We start from the raw sequence: 19,890 nt of genomic DNA, 5'->3' as shown, positions 1-19,890 counted from the left end.
AAGAGTTAGGATTGGTTGCAAGGATGAAGAGTGTCCTTGAATTTCCCACTTGTCTTACAATAAGCAATTACAATGCTTCCAAGTCAAGACTTATAGAAATGAGCACACTTGTGAATTTTCATGTTTATATGTCTTTTTGATTGGTTCATTGCTTATGCCATTTTATTGTTGTCTTGTTTTTGTCTTGATGTAAAGAAATACCGTGCATTCATGCTATAGTTGCAGTTAAAAAAAAAGACATGATAACCCTGAGGATTATGCGCATCCATGGCTATGTATGGAGTCTATTAAAAAGACTTACAAACACTTCATCTAGCTAGTAACCAGTGAGGAATACTGGATAAGGTCTGAGTTTACTAGACCTGCTCCACCCCTATTAAAAAGGCCAATTGGTCGTCCCAAGGTCCATAACAGACAGAAAGATCCAGTTGAGGCTGTCATTGATGGTGACAAGTTAAAGAGGAGTTTCTATGTCACGTGTAGCAAGTGCGGTGAGAGGGGACATAACTACAAGACGTGCAAAGGGGCCCATCTAACCCAAACTGAAAGTCAAAGAAGAATGCCAATGAATGCCTCTCACTTGTGGTGCTTCTATTGTCACAGTCAGCTCCCCAGACAGAGGTAGTTCATAGTTACTCAGGGATGTTACTGTCCTCCCGATAATAACTTAAATGGTTTAGTTGTCGATTTAAAATATACTTAAGATTTTATATGTCTTAACAGTAATTCATTAGGGATTTATACGTCAAAATTTATTATATGCTTCATTAAGACTCTTAACGCTAAATGGCATTTCAGACTGGGGAGCAGAGTAACCCTGATGCAACCAACCCTCCTCATGTTGAATAGCATTCTACTGACTATTTGTTTGCTAATGAGTTATCCTCTCATAGACTTTGTTGGCTTTTATTTGTTGTTTTCGAGACATTCACAATTCTTTTAAACTTGCTGCAGGGTAATCCGAATACAACCTCTGTCCCAATGTCTGAGCAAGCATCTGGACCATTAGTAGTAGTGTTTGTGACACCATCAAGGCCTTCGCAAGCACCATTTAGGCCGCCAGCCCAGTCTCCATCACGGCCAACTCCTAAGCCATTTAGACTTAAACAATCCATAAAGAGAAAGCCTGTGACAATCAAACCCTCTCCATCTGGACCACTTACCCAGCCTGAATAGCATCCACCCTCTCCACAACAACCAACTACATCAGGAGCCTCTTCACAGACTTTGACATCAGAAGGCAAAGCAACTCAACGGCTGTTTAAGTTCATCCTCACTCCAGGACTCAACAAGCCTAGTAGTTAACACTACATGTTTAGACTTCAATTATGACATTAACATCTTTTTGAAAATAGTGTGATTTATCAAGCAACTATTTTTGGAAACAATGTGATTGTATGATTCGCAGGCTTAAGTTATGCTTTATTTTGGCAAACTACATGTTTAGACTTCTTTTATAACATTAACATCTCTTTCATGAGATTAATATATGCTTTACTTATTTAATCATATCTCTGCAGATTATGCCATTAACTTGCTTAGGACAATAGCTTCATCTACATTTTTCATCACTTTGCTAAATATAACATTGTTTAATACATTACTTTTGTCTGAAAAAAATACAACTCATGGTAACTAATCCCATACCTTATTACAGCATTTTTTCTTATCTACTTTTTCACTTTTCAACCGATTTTGACAATAATGGAAGCAAAAATTACACTAACCACTACAACAACAACCCAATATACATTAACATTTTTCTTTCTCTCTAGATGCAATAGCTTCTTCTCCAAATCAGTTAGTCTCTATTCTACTATTTTCTTCCCAAGATACATTTTCATATCATCAACATCATTCTTAGTCATAAATTTGTCTTTGGCTCCTATAATTGCAACATGGTCATCCAGCCATAAGAAGAACTTGCAATGACTGAAAATTTTCATCTGCATGTTCATCATCAAAACAAAAATCATATAAAAAAAATCTGTATAATCAAACTCAATAAAACAAAATCGTCAACTTACCTTAAAGAATGGACATCCAAAGAACAATCTATTGGGGTTTGTCACCGTCCTCAATTTGTACAATATAGTATACACTTCACATTTACACTGGGATATACCACCACTCGCAAGCTTTCGCAGAAACTACAACGGCAATGGCGACTGGATTCAATTTGAAGACATAGGGCACATAAGCAAAACGACGTCATTTTTTCATCTAGGAACGAATTTGTCTCTAACATCAATCGACCTTTACACCTATACAACGTTACGGTAGTGGTCTCCTGTCAACGCAAAATAAGTGCCACAAGCTGTCTCCATTATCTCTGAGGGAGTATTTTGTACGGAAAGACCCATTCGTCATGCGTTTTAGTGAGGGGCGTTTTTGTATTTTTAAATCCTAAGAGACGAAGTTGTCCACGAAATAAAAGTTCAGGGACTAATTTATCTTTTTTTCTATAATTTATTATATAGTTAAAAGAATTATTATATAATATTTATTAGTTTAATAATATTGTTATTCTTTTTGTATTTTGAACACAAATATCTTTATAGTATATATATTTTTCTAGTGTACATCTTTATAGTATATATTTAATTTAGATTGGATATGTTATATAAATAGTTTGAACTTTGAATATATAGGTATTTTTTATTTTCTTTTATTTTTTATTTTTTATTTTTGGTATATAGGTATTTTTTTATTTTTGGAACAACTTTAAACTTTTGAATATTATTATGATCCCGGTTCTAACACTTTGTTTGGATGTTTGATGGAAAAAGAGAGGAAAGAAAATGGGAGGAAAGAAAATGAGAGGAAAGAAAATGAAAGGAAAATTAGATTTCTTTGCATATTATTTGGATGTAGAGAAAATGAATGGAAAGAAAATAAGAAAAAAATTTTCTCTTGTTTGGATAAGAAGAAAAGTAGGAAGAGAGAAAATTATAATAGTGTAAAATTACCTTATTACCCTTACATATTTAAAAATAAATGATACTTTATTAATGTATTTAAATTTTTTTAATAAGAAAAATCTTTCAAATATTTTTTTAAAATTTTAAACGTGATAAAAGAAAAAATATATATTTGTTTTCCAAACAAATACATGTAATAACTGTGTAAAAGAATAATAAAAATTACACATAGGTTACGTCATTAATTTCTTAAACTATATTGCAAGAAAAATGTCACTAAATCGTCTTTAAAAAAATAAAATAGTTAAAAGTTGCTAGCATTTTTTTCTTACTACAAGCAACGAAAAACCATATACAATTCTTATAAACATATAATAAAACACCAAAAAAATAACAAAGAACAGGTCTCCAGGAGAGTAGTACTTTAACCACACACACCAATTTTTAAAAAAGGTAATACTTCATATTAAACATCATCATTATATGCCCACTTCCAAAAAAATTAATTCCACATAACTAGAGCCATATATACACATCTATTTCCAAAGAAGAAATTTTTTTTTTCAGTTAAAGATATTAACACATGATCTATTTCTATTTGTACTAAGTAGAATATTCATTCACAAACATCTTCAAGTATTACGATTCCTGCACAAGCATACACAACAAATATAAATTACTTAACACAAGGAGTTGATCATGATAAATTATTTTTTCAACATTTTTCTATTCAAAAAATTAGTGGACTTAGCAACTGAAAGTATTTAATAATATGGTCATAAACTAATTTAACCAATGCAGAAGAAATCATGTTATTTTTGTCCTAAACTATAAAAACTCTATTTACTTATTATTAAAATTATTATTTTTTTTGTACAAGTTTGTACGCGCAAATATATTTATATTAATTATGTCATGAGGTATTTATTAAACGGATCAAAATTAATAAGTACATATACTACATAAACATGATAATCACATGCGTGGACATGATACAAATATGTAGATATGTGTTTATTAAAGGCTCAAGGTACTAGTGAGAAAGTTCAATTAGGGAGGAGATAGTTTAACAGCAAATATAACCTTAGCACAAAAGCTTCCAAGTTCTTCAATGACCTTGGATCAACTTCAAGCACTCTTTGCACAGGGACTCAACACTACTGATGTAGTTGCACTCTCAGGTATAATAATCTAGCAATTGCTTTTTGACCAATAAATAATTAGCTTTTTACCACTACACTTGGTTGCAATTTAAGCATATAATTAAAAAATCAAATCAATACAAAAAGGGAAACAAATAAAAAAGAAAATTTAGAAAACAAACATGTATAAATGATACTGATAGAAATTCTTCCTATGACATAAACAATTGACAAATAAATTAGAAGAAGCAACTTTTATCTTATCACCACTTTAATATCTACCATGTAAAATATCGGTCATTTGTCATAAATTTTTCACCACCAATCTTTCATTAAAGTAAATTAATTAAGATTCATTTTAAATTATTTAAATATACAACAACACTCAAGAGGTATAACTTTTGGCATTTTTTACTTATTTTTCAGACACCCACTTTTCATAGCATTATTAATCATGATGTAGATAGAGTTCATAATCACTGGTGAAACATTTTCTTTCATATTTGAACCACTCCATGAGATTTAAAAGAACTTGTGTATTTATCCAATAGTAAATTATTATGATGCAGTTCTTGTGACAATTAGAGCATAAAACTGAATTGGATAAGAACCTCCCCTAACTTTGGACTTAGTTACTTTAGTTGTATAATATTATCAAAAATCATATTTAAAAAGGAAGACATTATGATCTTCATCTTGTGATATACTTACTGTATTAAGCTATTACTCTGTTATTACTAGCACACTAATGTGAATTATAATACTGAACAAAATATGAGAAATATGACATGGTTAGTATTTGTTACTAAAATTAATTAATATTTTAAATTAATATTTTTTATCAACTTCTAATGCATTAAAATTATTTCTTTGTGGACCAAACATAAACTGGCAGTGAAATATAAGGTTGAATGCAGTTGGGTTTTTGAATTAGGATGAAAGACCCAATCGAAAACAATGAAGAATGCATGAATTAATTTTCGACTATAAAAATTAGAATCATACATAGAACCTAAAATCAGAACAACATCTCAGTTGAAAAACAAAAGAAGAATACAAAATATGTGCTGTGATGATTTTTGCATTTCATTTTTGGAAAAAACTACGACTACAACAGAAAAAGAACGCACCTTTGGCTTGAGGATGCAGGAATGAAGATGCGGTGGAGCTGTCCCGAAGATGATGAAGCTGCTGCAGCGATGCCGACAGCGTTAGAAAGCTCTGGCGTCGCTGTTGAAGATGACGGGGAAACAGGGAAGATGGAGATACGTGTTTTCCTTTTCAGAAGAATTAGGGATTTTGATTTGTTATTAATGAAAGGGTATATATATACTTTTACACATTTTTACACTTTCATCCCAGTTTTCTTGGTAAGTTTGGGCAGAAAAATTTTAACTGGGCCCCACGTAGGCTTTTTTATTTTCCATGCAAGTTCCCTGCTAATCCAAACAGGGAAAAAATAAGTTTTCCATCGGTTTTCATCTTCTCCTTTTCTTTCCTCACAAATTCCTTTATACCAAACAAAGTGTAAGTATAAAACTATCATAACAATAAAAAAATTAAAGACATGCCAGAAAAATACTTTTAAGAAGGTATAAAACAAAAAAATAGGAAGAGGCCCAAATGAAACGCCAGCTAGGCCCAATATATCCTGTAAAACAGATATCTCTAACCCTAACTTACACTCGTATATAAGATAATGTTGTTAAGCGAGATTAGAGGATTGAGATTTAATAATATACTAATGTTAAATCCGTGTGATGCACGAGCTTATATTTAAATTTGACATTTTAAATCGAAAATAATATTTTATAATCATAAATTTTCGAGTTTAGTATAACACTATCATCTTCATTATATAATAAATGTACTGAATATGGTATTTTATCTTTATTCAAAGTAAAATGCAATTGGATGAGTTTGAAGTTTATAATATTTTTGAACCATAAGGAGGAAGACATGAAAAATAAGAATATATATAACTGCAATAATAGCATGTTAATTTTATACTAAACTTTATATCAAAAGGCTAATAAAAAATTATCGACAACCTAGTATCTTACTAACTTCAACTTCTGATTCATCACCAACAACAGAACTAAAATTTTTATTTCCAACATCAAGTATCCAATTAACAAATCTATTCATTTCACCTTCATCTTGATATGAAGAAGACATTCGAACCCTCATGTTCGTATGCAGTTTCAGAACCTTACAAAATGATCACATATGGGATGAGTTAATAGCTGATGACAATATATCGTGTCTACTCCCTTTCGGAATCACCGGAAGTATCTGTCTGAAATCATCTCCTAGAACAACAACCTTACCACCAAATAGTTGATGTGTCTTACGTTGATCGGTAACTGACATAAGATCCCTGAGCGTCCGATCAAGTGCTTCAAAGCACATTTTATTGAGCATTGGAGATTCATCCCAAATTATATATTAAGCTACTTTGGATGAGCAGCTCAGCCTTCAAACTTCCATTCTTGATGTTACAAGTAGATTCATCAGTAATTGTAATGAGTATTAAAAACCTAGAATTAGTCGTTCTGCCACCAGGTAGGAGTAAAGATGCAATTTCACTGGATGCGACATTTAAAACAATCTTTTCTCTAGATCGAATAGCAGAAGAAAGTCCATTCCAAATAAATGTGTTATCACACCCACCATGTCCATAAAAGAAGTAAAAACCACCAGAGTCTGTAATAACAGCATTGAGTATCTCATCGAATACTAACCTTTGCTCATGAGTCATCTTTTGTTCCGTATACAAGTATGTATGAGTCAACTCATTTATGTTATATGCTAACTCCTCCTCTATTAGCTTATTCTGAAAAAGTCGAACATCGAATATGGCTAGGTATTCAATTTGTATAGAATTATCTAATACAGTTGTGTTTTCAATAATATCCTCAACTTCTTCAAAAAATTTTGAAAGATTTATAGCCAATTCCTTTAAAAATATTTTTTTGTCTTAGGTGTCTTCCTTTTTCAGCCATGCACACTTCTTCTAATTCTTTAGTATCTAAATTTGAATTAGATGTACTTGTCCCTATAATCATTAGAGATAATACATCAATTATTTTATATTATAAAAAAATTAATATATCCTTAGATTCAAAAGCAAACTACATTATATTACCATTATTACTGACTATGTTAGTAATATTGCTATATGTTATCATCATCTCTGTAAAATGTCTTTGCATTGATGTATTACCTACTGAAAGCATCGTGATTTAATTAAATTTTTGAATTCTATTATTTTTTTAGTTTCGTCATAAATAATAGCAATCCTACTATTTATAGATATGTGCAAAAGTATAGGTGTATCTGATAGATCTCCTTTCTCCAGGGTATCATATAATATATTAATAATAAAAAATAAAAAAATTACTGTTCTTGCTGAGTTTGGCCGGTGTATAGCTCGTCCGTCGATGAATGTCTTCAAGCTTCTCGTTGGGATGAGTTATACGTCGGCAAGGAGTGAACAATGGGGTGAATACCTGCAAAAGATACTCCGACGCTCAAGTCACTAAATGTTTAAGAGGTATAAGAATAATTCTATGAATATAGAATGTATATAGAATATATCTAGAATGTATCTAAAATCTATCTAGAATGTCCAGTGTATATAGAAATTGGTGCCTTTTATAGGCATAGAGTTGATGAATAGAGTGATGGTATGACCGTTGATCATTAAGTCAGAATAATGGTCATTAAGTAGGTAATGAAGGTGTTGGTTACAGAATGAATGATAATTAAGGCCGAGTTATAACTTATAATGCACAATAAAGACCGAGTTATAAGGTGACGGGTTATAGTCCCCAAGCTTTGTCTGCCGATCAAATAATCCAGGCTAAGCTTAGAAAGTAAAATGATTTATAACTCGATTTAAAGATAAGTGAATAATGATATGGTGAGCCCCAAGCTTAGTCGGGTTATTATGTCGGCACTTATTCAAAAAATAATTGAGTGATAAGAGTCATTCAATCAAGATAGTTGTGTGGGGGATACTTTTCTGCTTAAGAACAATTTTAGCATTTGATTATATGTGAACTGAAAAGTTCAGAGATAGATATCCATTGACAGAATCGATTGTATGATCCGAAGATATAATGGTTAATTGTCTTAGAAATTTTTCCGGCCCACAACAACTTATTGATAAATTTCTCGCTCAAAGCAATTAGTTATTGAATATTTACAATTTATAGTGAAGATCTGACATGAATAAGATAAATTGAGAAAATGAATAGGTATAAAGTCGCAACATATATTAAATAATATATATTGTAAAAGTAAAATAGTTCAAAGTAAAAAAAAATATACCTTGAAAGTTGATAATTGTAGAGAAGAAGACGACATATATGAATGTCATGCATGCCAAATGTGAATACCTGAATTTTGTTTTGTAGGACATGCTTTAATTTGATAATAAAGCAATAAGATAGCATAAAGTGAATAGTATAACAGTTATATACAATTGATATACAATTGATTTTTGATGAAATCCAATTTTAAGATTTGAACTCATTATTACCTTCATTTAATTGTATAAATGAAATCATTAAGCAATAAGAATATAGCACATAATGAAATAAAAATTCAATTGACATGATTGTTATATGTCATTATTGTATAGAGCATATATTGAGGTTTGAATATAACTAATAAATCAGTAAATATTAGTTACACAAAATATAAATGCAAAAATATATGTGAATAAAATATATAATTTTATTTGTGTAAGTAGTGAACTTTGAAAAAGTTAGCAAAATTGATATGTGAGTTTGTACTTGGATTGATTGAAAACCGAGTTTTTTTTTCCGGATTGGTTGAAAGCGGAGTTTGTTTTCGGATTGATTCATTGATCGATTATGACATGTGAAATAATATGATACGTTAGACTAAAATTTGATAAAATGTATTAAATAAAATCTTAAATAAGATTGTTGAAATTGGTTAAAAAATTTGAATGTAATTCAAGTTTTATGAATATGAGGGGAGTAGGAATTATTTTACTCGCTCCCCACAGACGGCGCCAATTGTTCTATTATATTTTTTAAGTCGTAACAATCATTGGTAGAGTGCCCATATAATTTGTGATATTCAAAATATTCGATACGACTCCCCCCTTCTTGCTTTTAATAGGCCGAGGGGGAGGTAGCTTTTCAGTGTGGCAAATTTCCCTGTAAATGTCAACTACGAAAACTCATAGGGCAGTGTAAGAATGATATCTTCTGGGCCTTTCAGGCCCGACTTCCTCTTTCTTCTTGGGCTCCCTCTCCTTTTTTCTTGATAGATGAGGATGCCCGAATCGCCATCTTGGCTCACATAATCTGGCGTTCTCCTCCATGTTGATGTACTTTTCGGCTCTTTCTTGTACATCACTCCAAGAAGTCGGATGCCTTTTAGAGATGGACTGAGAGAAGGGTCCTTCTCGGGGTCCATTTACTAGGCCCATGATTACTGCTTTTGTGGGCAGATCTTGAATTTCCAAGCATGCTTTATTGAACCTCTCCATGTAATCTCTCAAGGGTTCTCTAACCTCCTATTTTACTCCTAATAGGCTAGGTGCATGCTTAACTTTATCTTTCTAGATTGAAAACCGCATAAGGAACTTACGCGAGAGGTCTTCGAAGCTGGTGACCGACCTGGGGGGAGGCTATCGAACCACTTCATCGCCGCCTTTGTCAAAGTCGTTGGAAAGGCTTTGCAGCGGGTAGCATCAGAGGCGTCGGCTAAATACATCCGACTCTTAAAGTTTCTGAGGTGGTGTTTCGAGTCGATAGTCCCGTCGTACAGATCCATGTCAGGGCTTTTGAAGTTCTTTGGAACTTTTGCCCTCATGATGTCTTCAGTGAACAGATCTTCTACCCCCAATGGGGTATCTTCTCGGTCAACGCGAGAGCTCCTACCTCGAAGATTGGATTCTAATCTTAAGAGCTTTTCTTCAATCTCTTTTCGTCGTTCAACCTCTCTCCTTAGGTTTCTCTCCGCTTCTCACTGTCGTTCCAGTTCTTGTTCCAGTTGTTCTAGCCGCCCAGCACCATGAGATCAGCGGAGTGAGGTTGTCCCTCCTTCTCTGGTTCGTGCACTTCAGAGGAGATTCTTTTTGAGTCTTGCACACCTGATGGACCTTCTCTATGTTGTCTATCCGCTCCTTGCAGAGATATTATGGCTCTGTCATTGTTGACTGCATCTTGATGCTCTTGTTCAGACTCCACTGCAATATGTCCGTTGTCGTTCTGGTCGTCCGCCATGATGAGTTGATCTTCCGGGTCCCCGGCAACGGCGCCAATGTTACGGGGGTTGGTACACAAAATTGTGATCGCACACTTTTCACACAACTCCGTGCAGCTGACCAGCAAGTGCATTGGGTCGTCCAAGTAATACCTTACGTGAGTAAGGGTCGATCCCACGGAGATTGTCGGCTCGAAGCAAGCTATGGTCATCTTGTAAATCTCAGTCAGGCGGATTCAAATGGTTATGGAGAATTGATAATTAAAAGATAAATAAAACATAAAATAGGATAGAGATACTTATGCAATTCATTGGTAGGAATTTCAGATAAGCGTATGAAGATGCTTTGTTCCTCCTGAACCTCTGCTTTCCTATTGCCTTCATCCAATCATTCATACTCCTTTCCATGGCAAGCTGTATGTTGGAGGATCACCGTTGTCAATGGCTACTGTCCGTTCTCTCAGTGAAAATGGTCCAAAATGCGCTGTCACCGCACGGCTAATCATCTGTCGGTTCTCACTTATGCCAAAATAGGATCCATTGATCCTTTTGCATCTATCACTACGCCCAGCACTCGCGAGTTTGAAGCTCGTCACAATCATCCCATCCCAGATCTTACTCAGAATACCACATACAAGGTTTAGACGTTTCGGATCTCAAGAATGCTGCCAATTGATCTAGCTTATACCACGAAGACTCTAATATCTCGGACTTGGTCCCCTGTATTAGATATCCAAAAGATATGCATTCAAGCTTGTTTTCATGTAGAACGGAAGTGTTTGTCAGGCACGCATTCATAAGGTGAGAATGGTGATGAGTGTCACTTGATCATCACATTCTTGGGTGCTAATGAATATCTTAGAACAAGAATACGCATGAATTGAATAGAAAAACAGTAGTACTTTGTATTAATTCATGAGGAACAGCAGAGCTCCACACCTTAATCTATGGTGTGTAGAAACTCCACTGTGGAAAATACATAAGAACAAGGTCTAGGCATGGCCGTGAGGCCATCCCCTATGGTCTAAGATAGCATAAGACTAATCAAAGATTCTTTGATAAAAATACAATAGTAAAAGATCCTATTTATAGAGAACTAGTAGCCTAGGGTTTACAGAAATGGGTAAATGACGTAGAAATCCACTTCCAGGGCCCACTTGGTGTGTGCTTGGACTGAGCATTGAAGCATTTTCGTGCATAGGCTTCTCTTGGAGTTAAACGCCAGCTCTGGTGCCAGTTTGGGCGTTTTACGCCATAATTTTTATGCTGACTTAGAACGCTAGTTTGGGCCATTAAATCTCGAGCAAATGATAAACTATTATATATTGTTGGAAAGCCCAGGATGTCTACTTTCCAACGCAATTGAGAGCGTGTCAATTGGGCTTCTGTAGCTCCATAAAATCTACTTCGAGTGCAGGAAGGTCAGAATCCAACAGCATCTATAGTTCTTTTTCAGCCTCTGAATCAGATTTTTGCTCAAGTCCCTCAATTTCAGCCAGAAAATACCTGAAATCATAGAAAAACACACAAACTCATAGTAAAGTCCATAAATGTGATTTTTGAATAAAAACTAATAAAAATATAATAAAAACTAACTAAAACATACTAAAAACTATATAAAAACAGTGCTAAAAAGCGTATAAATTATCCGCTCATCACAACACCAAACTTAAATTGTTGCTTGTCCCCAAGCAACTAAAAACAAAATAGGATAAAAATAAAAGAATATATAATAAATTCCGAAAACATCTATGAAGATCAGTCTTAATTAGATGAGCGGGGCTTTTAGCTTTTTGCTTCTGAACAGTTTTGACATCTATAGGAACTCAGAATTCAGATAGTGTTATTGATTCTCCTAGTTAAGTATGTTTATTCTTGAACACAGTTACTTTATGAGTCTTGGCCGTGACCCTAAGCATTTTGTTTTCCAGTATTACCACCAGATACATAAATGCCACAGACACATAACTGGGTGAACCTTTTCAGATTGTGACTCAGCTTTGCTAGAGTCCCCAATTAGAGGTGTCCAGAGCTCTTAAGCACACTCTTTTTGTTTTGGACCATGACATTAACCGCTCAGTCTCAAGCTTTTCACTTGACACCTTCACGCCACAAGCACATGGTTAGGGACAGCTTGGTTTAGCCGCTTAGGCCAGGATCTTATTCCTGTGGGCCCTCCTATCCATTAATGCTCAAAGCCTTGGGTCCTTTTTACCTTTGTCTTTTGGTTTAAAGGGCTATTGGCTTTTTCTGCTTGCTTTTTCTTTTTTTCTTTTTCACCATTTTTTTCTGCAAGCTTTGCTTTTCACTGCTTTTTCTTGCTTTGAGAATCAATTTTATGATTTTTTAGATCATCAATAACATGTCTCCTTTTTCATTATTCTTTCAAGAGCCAACAAATTTAACATTCATAAAAAACAAATTCAAAAATATGCATTGTTCAAGCATACATTCAGAAAATAAAAGTATTGCCACCACATCAAAATAATTAAACTATTTTAAAATTCGAAATTCATGTACTTCTTTTTCTTTTTCAATTAAGACATTTTTCATTTAAGAAAGGTGAATGATTCATAGGACATTCATAACTTTAAGGCATAGACACTTAGACACTAGTGATCATGTAATAAGACACAAACATAAATAAAACATAAAGCATAATTTTCGAAAAACAGAAAAATAAGAACAAGGAAATTAAAGAACGGGTCCACCTTAGTGATGGAGGCTTGTTCTTCCTCTTGAAGATCTTATGGAGTGTTTAAGCTCCTCAATGTATCTTCCTTGCCTTTGTTACTCCTCCCTCATGGCTCTTTGGTCTTCTCTAATTTCATGGAGGAGGATGGAATGCTCTTGGTGCTCCACCCTTAGTTGTCCCATATTGGAACTTAATTCTCCTAGGGAGGTGTTAATTTGCTCCCAATAGTTTTGTGGAGGAAAGTGCATCCCTTGAGGTATCTCAGGGATTTCATGATGAGGAATTTCCTCATGCTCTTGTTGAGGTCCATGAGTGGGCTCTCTTGTTTGCTCCATCCTTTTCTTAGTGATGGGCTTGTCCTCATCAATGAGGATGTCATCCTTTATGTCAATTCCAGCTGAATTGCAGAGGTGACAAATGAGATGAGGGAAGGCTAACCTTGCCAAAGTAGAGGACCCGCCACCTTGTAGAGTTCTAGGGATATAACCTCATGAACTTCTACTTCCTCTCCAATCATGATGCTATGTATCATGATAGCCCGGTCTACAGTAACTTTAGACCGGTTGCTAGTAGGAATGATTGAGCGTTGGATGAACTCCAACCATCCCCTAGCCACTGGCTTGAGGTTATGCCTTCTTAGTTGAACCGGCTTCCCTCTTGAATCTCTCCTCCATTGAGTGCCCTCCTCACAAATGTCTATGAGGACTTGGTCCAACCTTTGATCAAAGTTGACCCTTCTAGTGTAGGAGCGTGCATCTCCTTGCATCATTGGCAAGTTGATTGCTAACCTCACATTTTCCGGACTAAAATCTAAGTATTTTTCACGGACCATTGTAAGCCAATTCTTTGGGTCCGGGTTCACACTTTGATCATGGTTTTTGGTGATCCATGCATTAGCATAGAACTCTTGAACTATTAAGATTCTGACTTGTTGAATGGGGTTGGTGAGAATTTCCCAACCTCTTCTTCAAATCTCATGTCAGATCTCCAAATATTCACTCTTTTTGAGCTTGAAGGGGACCTTGGGGATCACCCTCTTCTTTGCCACAACTTCATAGAAGTTCTTGATGCACCTTTGAGATGAATCTCTCCATCTCGCATGACTCGGAGGTGGAAGCAATTGCCTTTCCTTTCCTCTTTCTAGAGATTTTTCCGGCCTTTGGTGCCATAAATGGTTATAGAAAAATAAAAAGCTTTAGCTTTTCCCACACCAAACTTAGAATGGTTGCTCGTCCTCGAGCAAAAGAAGGAAGAAAAGAGTAGAAGAAGAAGAAGAAATAGAGGAGATGGAGGGGGTTTAGTGGTTCGGCCAAGGGTGAGAAGTAGTGTTTGTGATATGTGGAAATGAGGGAGTGAAGAGGGGTTTATATAGGAGTGGAGAGAGATGGGTTTCGGCCATGTGTGGGTGGGTTTGGGAGGGAAGTGGTTTGAATTTGAATGGTGAGGTAGGTGGGGTTTAATGAAGGATGTATGTGGGTTGGTGAAGAGATTATGGAGAAGAGGGTAGGATTTGATAGGTGAGGGGTTTTTGGGGAAGGGGTATTGAGGTGATTGGTTAAGGGTGTATGGGGAAGAGAGTTATAGAAAGGTGTGAAGAGGAGAGAGAGAGTTAAGGTAGTGGGGATTCTGTGGGGTCCACAGATCCTGAGGTGTCAAGGATTTCTCATCCCTGCACCATGTTGGCGTGTAAACGCCCCTTTGAGTGCCAATCCTGGCGTTAAACGCCAGGTTGCTACCCATTTCTGGCGTTTAACGCCAGCTTTTCTTCCCTTTCTGGCGTTAAACGCCAGCTTTTCTCCCTTTTCTGACGTTAAACGCCAGCTCTGTGCCCCCTTTCTGGCGTTAAATGCCAGTCTGGTGCCCATTTCTGGCGTTAAACACCCAGAATGGTGCCAGATTGGTCGTTTAACGCCCATTCTGCTACCCTTACTGGCGTTTAAACGCCAGTAAGTTCCTCCTCCAGGGTGTGCTATTTCTAATGCTATTTTTCATTCTGTTTTTGCTTTTTCAATTGTTTTTGTGACTCCACATGATCATCAACCTAGAGAAAACATAAAATAACAATAGAAAATAAATAGATATAATTAAATAAAATTGGGTTGCCTCCCAACAAGCGCTTCTTTAATGTCAATAGCTTGACAGTGAGCTCTTAGAGAGCCTCACAGAGAATCAGAGCATGATGATGGCCTCCCAACACCAAACTTAGAGGTTGAATGTGGGGGCTTTGTTTGACTCTGCATTGAGAGAAGCTTTTCATGCTTCCTCTCCATTGTTACAGAGGGAGATCCTTGAGCCTTAAACACAAGGTAGTCCTCATTCACTTGAAGGACCAATTCTCCTCTGTCAACATTAATCACAGCTTTTGCTGTGGCTAGAAAGAGTCTGCCAAGGATGATGGATTCATCCATACTCTTCCCAGTGTTAATGATTATGAAGTCAACAGGGATGTAGTGGCCTTCAACCTTCACCAGAACATCCTCTACCAGTCCATAAGCCTGTTTCCTTAAATTGTCTGCCATTTCTAGTGAGATTCTTGCAGCTTGCACCTCAAGGATCCCTAGTTTCTCCATTACAGAGAGTGGCATGAGGTTTATACTTGACCCTAAGTCACACAGAGCCTTCTCAAAGGTCATGGTGCCTATGGTACAAGGTATTGAAAACTTTTTGGGATCCGGTTTCTTCTGAGGTAATGTTTGCCTAGTCAAGTCATCCAGTTCTTTAGTGAGCAAGGGGGGTTCATCCTCCCAAGTCTCATTACCAAATAACTTGGCATTTAGCTTCATGATTGCTCCAAGGTACTTAGCAACTTGCTCTTCAGTAACATCTTCATCCTCGTCAGAGGAAGAATACTCATCAGAGCTCATGAATGGCAGAAGCAGATTGAATGAAATCTCTATGGTCTCTGTATGAGCCTCAGATTCCCATGGTTCCTCATTAGGGAACTCCTTGGAGGCTAGTGGACGTCCATTAAGGTCTTCCTTAGTGGAAATCACTGCCTTTCCTTCCTCTATGCATTCGGCCATGTGGGACGTGTTTATGGCCTTGCACTCTCTCTTTGGATTCTCTTCTGTATTGCTTGGGAGAGTAATAGGAGGAGTTTCAGTAATTCTCTTACTTAGCTTACCCACTTGTGCCTCCAAATTTCTAATGGAGGACCTTGTTTCAGTCATGAAACTTTGAGTGGTCTTAGTTAGATCAGAGATTATGGTTGCTAAGTCAGAGTGGCTCTGCTTAGAATTCTCTGTCTGTTGCTGAGAAGATGATGGAAAAGGCTTGCTATTGCTAAACCTATTTCTTCCACCATTATTGTTGTTGAAGCCTTGTTGAGGCCTCTGTTGGTCCTTCCATGAGAGATTTGGATGATTTCTCCATAAAGGATTATAGGTGTTTTCATAGGGTTCTCCCATGTAATTCACTTCTTCCATTGCTGGGTTCTCAGTATCATAAGCTTCTTCTTTAGAGGAAGCTTCTTTAGTACTGCCTGTTGTAGCTTGCATTCCAGACAGACTTTGAGAAATCATATTGACTTGTTGAGTCAATATTTTATTCTGAGCCAATATAGTATTCAGAGTATCAATTTCAAGAACTCCTTTCTTCTGAGTTGTCCCATTGTTCACAGGATTTCTTTCAGAAGTGTACATGAATTGGTTATTTGCAACCATTTCAATGAGTTCCTGAGCTTCTGCAGGCGTCTTCTTCAGATGAAGAGATCCTCCAGCAGAGCTGTCCAATGACATCTTGGACAGTTCAGACAGACCATCATAGAAGATACCTATGATGCTCCACTCTGAAAGCATGTCAGAAGGACACCTTCTGATCAGTTTCTTGTATCTTTCCCAAGCTTCATAGAGGGATTCACCTTCCTTCTGTCTGAAGGTTTGGACTTCCACTCTAAGCTTACTCAGTTTTTGAGGTGGAAAGAACTTTGCCAAGAAGGCATTCATCATCTTTTCCCAAGAGTTCAGGCTTTCTTTAGGTTGTGAGTCCAACCATATTCTAGCTCTGTCTCTTATAGCAAAGGAAAAAAGCATAAGCTTGTAGACCTCGGGATCAACTCCATTGGTCTTAACAGTGTCACAGATTTGCAAGAATTCAGCCAAAAACTGATGAGGATCTTCCAATGGAAGTCCATGAAACTTGCAATTCTGTTGCATCAGAGAAACCAATTGAGGCTTAAGCTCAAAGTTGTTTGCTCCGATGGCAGGAATAGAGATGCTTCTCCCATAGAAATCGGGAGTAGGTGCAGTAAAGTCACCAAGCACTTTCCTTGCATTATTGGCATTGTTGTTATTTTCGGTTGCCATGTCTTCTTCTTTTTCGAAAATTTCTGTTAGGTCATTTCCAGAGAGTTGTGCTTTAGCTTCTCTTAGCTTTCTTCTCTTCAAGGTCTTTTCAGGTTCAGGATCAGCTTCAACAAGAATTCCTTTGTCTTTGTTCATGCTCATATGAAAGAGAAGAGAACAAGAAAGTATGGAATCCTCTATATCACAGTATAGAGATTCCTTGAGGTGTCAGAAGAAAGGAAGAATAGAAGGAGGAGGTAGAGAGGAGAATTCGAACTTACAACGGGAGAGAGTTTGAATTGCTAATAGAGGAGGAGTGTTAGTCTTTAAATAGAAGGAGGTGAAAAGGGGGGAGAGAATTTTCAAAAATAAATTTAAAAAGATTTTGAAATAATTAAAAAAAATTTTGAAAAAATGGTTGATAGTTTTCAAAAAATAAAAATTGAGAAAGTGATTTTGAAAAAGATTTGAACTTAGAAATTAAAAAGATATGATTGAAAATTATTTTGAAAAAGATGTGGTTGAGAAGATATGATTGAGAGGATATGATTGAAAAATAATTTAAAAAAATTTGATTTTTAAAATTAATGACTTGGCTAACAAGAAATTTAAAAGATATGATTCAAATATTAAACCTTTCTTAACAAGAAAGTAACAAACTTGAAATTTTTGAATCAAATCATTAATTGTTAGCAAGGATTTCGAAAATAGTGAGGAAAAAATGGAAAAGATTTGATTTTGAAAAAGATATGATTGAAAAGATATGATTTGAAAAAGATTTAATTTTGAAAAATTATGAAAATTTGAAAAAGATTTGAATTAAAAATTAACTTACCTCCCTTGTGCTGTCCTGGCGTTAAACGCCCAAAATGGTATCCATTCTGGCGTTTAACGCCCAAAATACTACCTTTTTGGGCATTTAACGCCCAGCCAAGTACCCTGGCTGGCGTTTAAACGCCAGTTTTCCTTCCTCATTGGGCGTTTTGAACGCCCAGCTTTTTCTCTGTGATTCTTCTGCTGTATGTTCTGAATCTTCAATTCTCTGTATTATTGACTTTGAAAAGACATAATTTTGAAATTTTTTTTGAATTTTTAATGATGAGAAACAACAAAATGAAACTAATCATGGAAAACTAAGATCAAATAAACAATGCATGCAAGACACCAAACTTAGAAATTTTCATATTAGAGACACTAACAAATTGAGAATGCATGTGAGAAACAACAAAAGACACTAAACAAGAGAATTTAAAGATAAGAGCAAGGAAGTCATCAAGAACAACTTGAAGATCATGAAGAATACATGCATATGTTTTCGAAAAATGCAAGGAAATTAAAAATATGCAAGACACCAAACTTAGAAATTGACACTAGACTCAAACAAGAAACACAAACTATTTTTTATTTTTATGATTTTATTAAATTTTTTTTTGGTATTTTTCGAAAATTATTTGGAAAAAGAAAATAGGGAATTCAAAATTCTTAATGAGAATTCCAGGAATCATGCAATGTTAGTCTAAAACTCCGGTCCAGGAATTAGACATGGCTCACTAGCCAGCCAAGCTTTCAGTGAAAGCTTCAGTCCAAAACACTAGATATGGCCAATGGCCAGCCAAGCTTTAGCAGATCATTACATTCAACAGCAAGACAAGCTATTGTGATGATAAGTTGAAACCTCGATCCAAGAGATTAGACATGGCTTCACAGCCAGCCAGACTTCAACAGATCATCATGAAACTCTAGAATTCATTCTTAAAAATTTTGAAGGAAAAATACATTTTTTTGAATTTTTCGAAAAAATAAAAAAGCTTAAACATAAAATAAAATTACCCAATCTAAGCAACAAGATGAACCGTCAGTTGTCCAAACTCGAAACATCCCTGGCAATGGCGCCAAAAACTTGGTACACAAAATCGTGATCGCACACTTTTCACAGAACTCCGTGCAGCTGACCAGCAAATGCACTGGGTCGTCCAAGTAATACCTTACGTGAGTAAGGGTCGATCCCACGGAGATTGTCGGCTCGAAGCAAGCTATGGTCATCTTGTAAATCTCATTCAGGAGGATTCATATGGTTATGGAGAATTGATAATTAAAAGATAAATAAAACATAAAATAGGATAGAGATACTTATGCAATTCATTGGTAGGAATTTCAGATAAGCGTATGAAGATGCTTTGTTCCTCCTGAACCTCTGCTTTCCTATTGCTTTCATCCAATCATTCATACTCCTTTCCATAGCAAGCTGTATGTTGGAGGATCACCGTTGTCAATGGTTACCATCCGTTCTCTCAGTGAAAATGGTCCAAATTGCGCTGTCACCGCACGACTAATCATCTGTCGGTTCTCACTTATGCAGGAATAGGATCCATTGATCCTTTTGCGTCTGTCACTACGCCCAGCACTCGCGAGTTTGAAGCTCGTCACAGTCATCCCATTCCAGATCCTACTCAGAATATCACAGACAATGTTTAGACGTTCCGGATCTCAAGAATGTTGCCAATTGATCTAGCTTATACCACGAAGACTCTAATATCTCGGACTCGGTCCCCTATATTAGATATCCAAGAGATATGCATTCAAGCTTGTTTTCATGTAGA

General features: G+C 35.8%; 1 protein-coding gene and 1 non-coding gene across 2 annotated transcripts; one reads left to right on the top strand and one right to left on the bottom strand.

Moving 5' to 3' along the window:
• Window positions 1-6,494: 6,494 nt before the first annotated feature.
• On the bottom strand, window positions 6,495-9,919 carry LOC140177514 (uncharacterized). Its single transcript, XM_072210632.1, has 2 exons — window positions 9,695-9,919; window positions 6,495-6,899 (listed from the first exon to the last, which is right to left on the bottom strand). Exons 1-2 carry the CDS (start codon window positions 9,917-9,919, stop codon window positions 6,495-6,497), a joined length of 630 nt encoding a protein of 209 aa, XP_072066733.1.
• Window positions 9,920-16,798: 6,879 nt separating this feature from the next.
• LOC112739481 (small nucleolar RNA R71) lies at window positions 16,799-16,906 on the top strand. Its single transcript, XR_003170418.1, has one exon. It is a non-coding gene; the product is annotated as a small nucleolar RNA R71 (small nucleolar RNA).
• Window positions 16,907-19,890: the final 2,984 nt, after the last annotated feature.

Source organism: Arachis hypogaea, chromosome 13, assembly GCF_003086295.3.
Source record: "Arachis hypogaea cultivar Tifrunner chromosome 13, arahy.Tifrunner.gnm2.J5K5, whole genome shotgun sequence".
Taxonomy (NCBI): Eukaryota; Viridiplantae; Streptophyta; class Magnoliopsida; order Fabales; family Fabaceae; genus Arachis; species Arachis hypogaea.
This window is presented reverse-complemented; position numbering and strand designations above follow the sequence as displayed.

Bases quoted from the DNA above. Each gene is read 5' to 3' on its own strand.
- LOC140177514 (XM_072210632.1), bottom strand. From the start codon at position 9,919: ATGAGGGCAAAAGTTCCAAAGAACTTCAAAAGCCCTGACATGGATCTG. The intron at 6,900-9,694 runs GTAAGTTCCTTA...CGACTTTTTCAG, and splicing joins CAGCTTCGAAGACCTCTCGC to AATAAGCTAATAGAGGAGGA.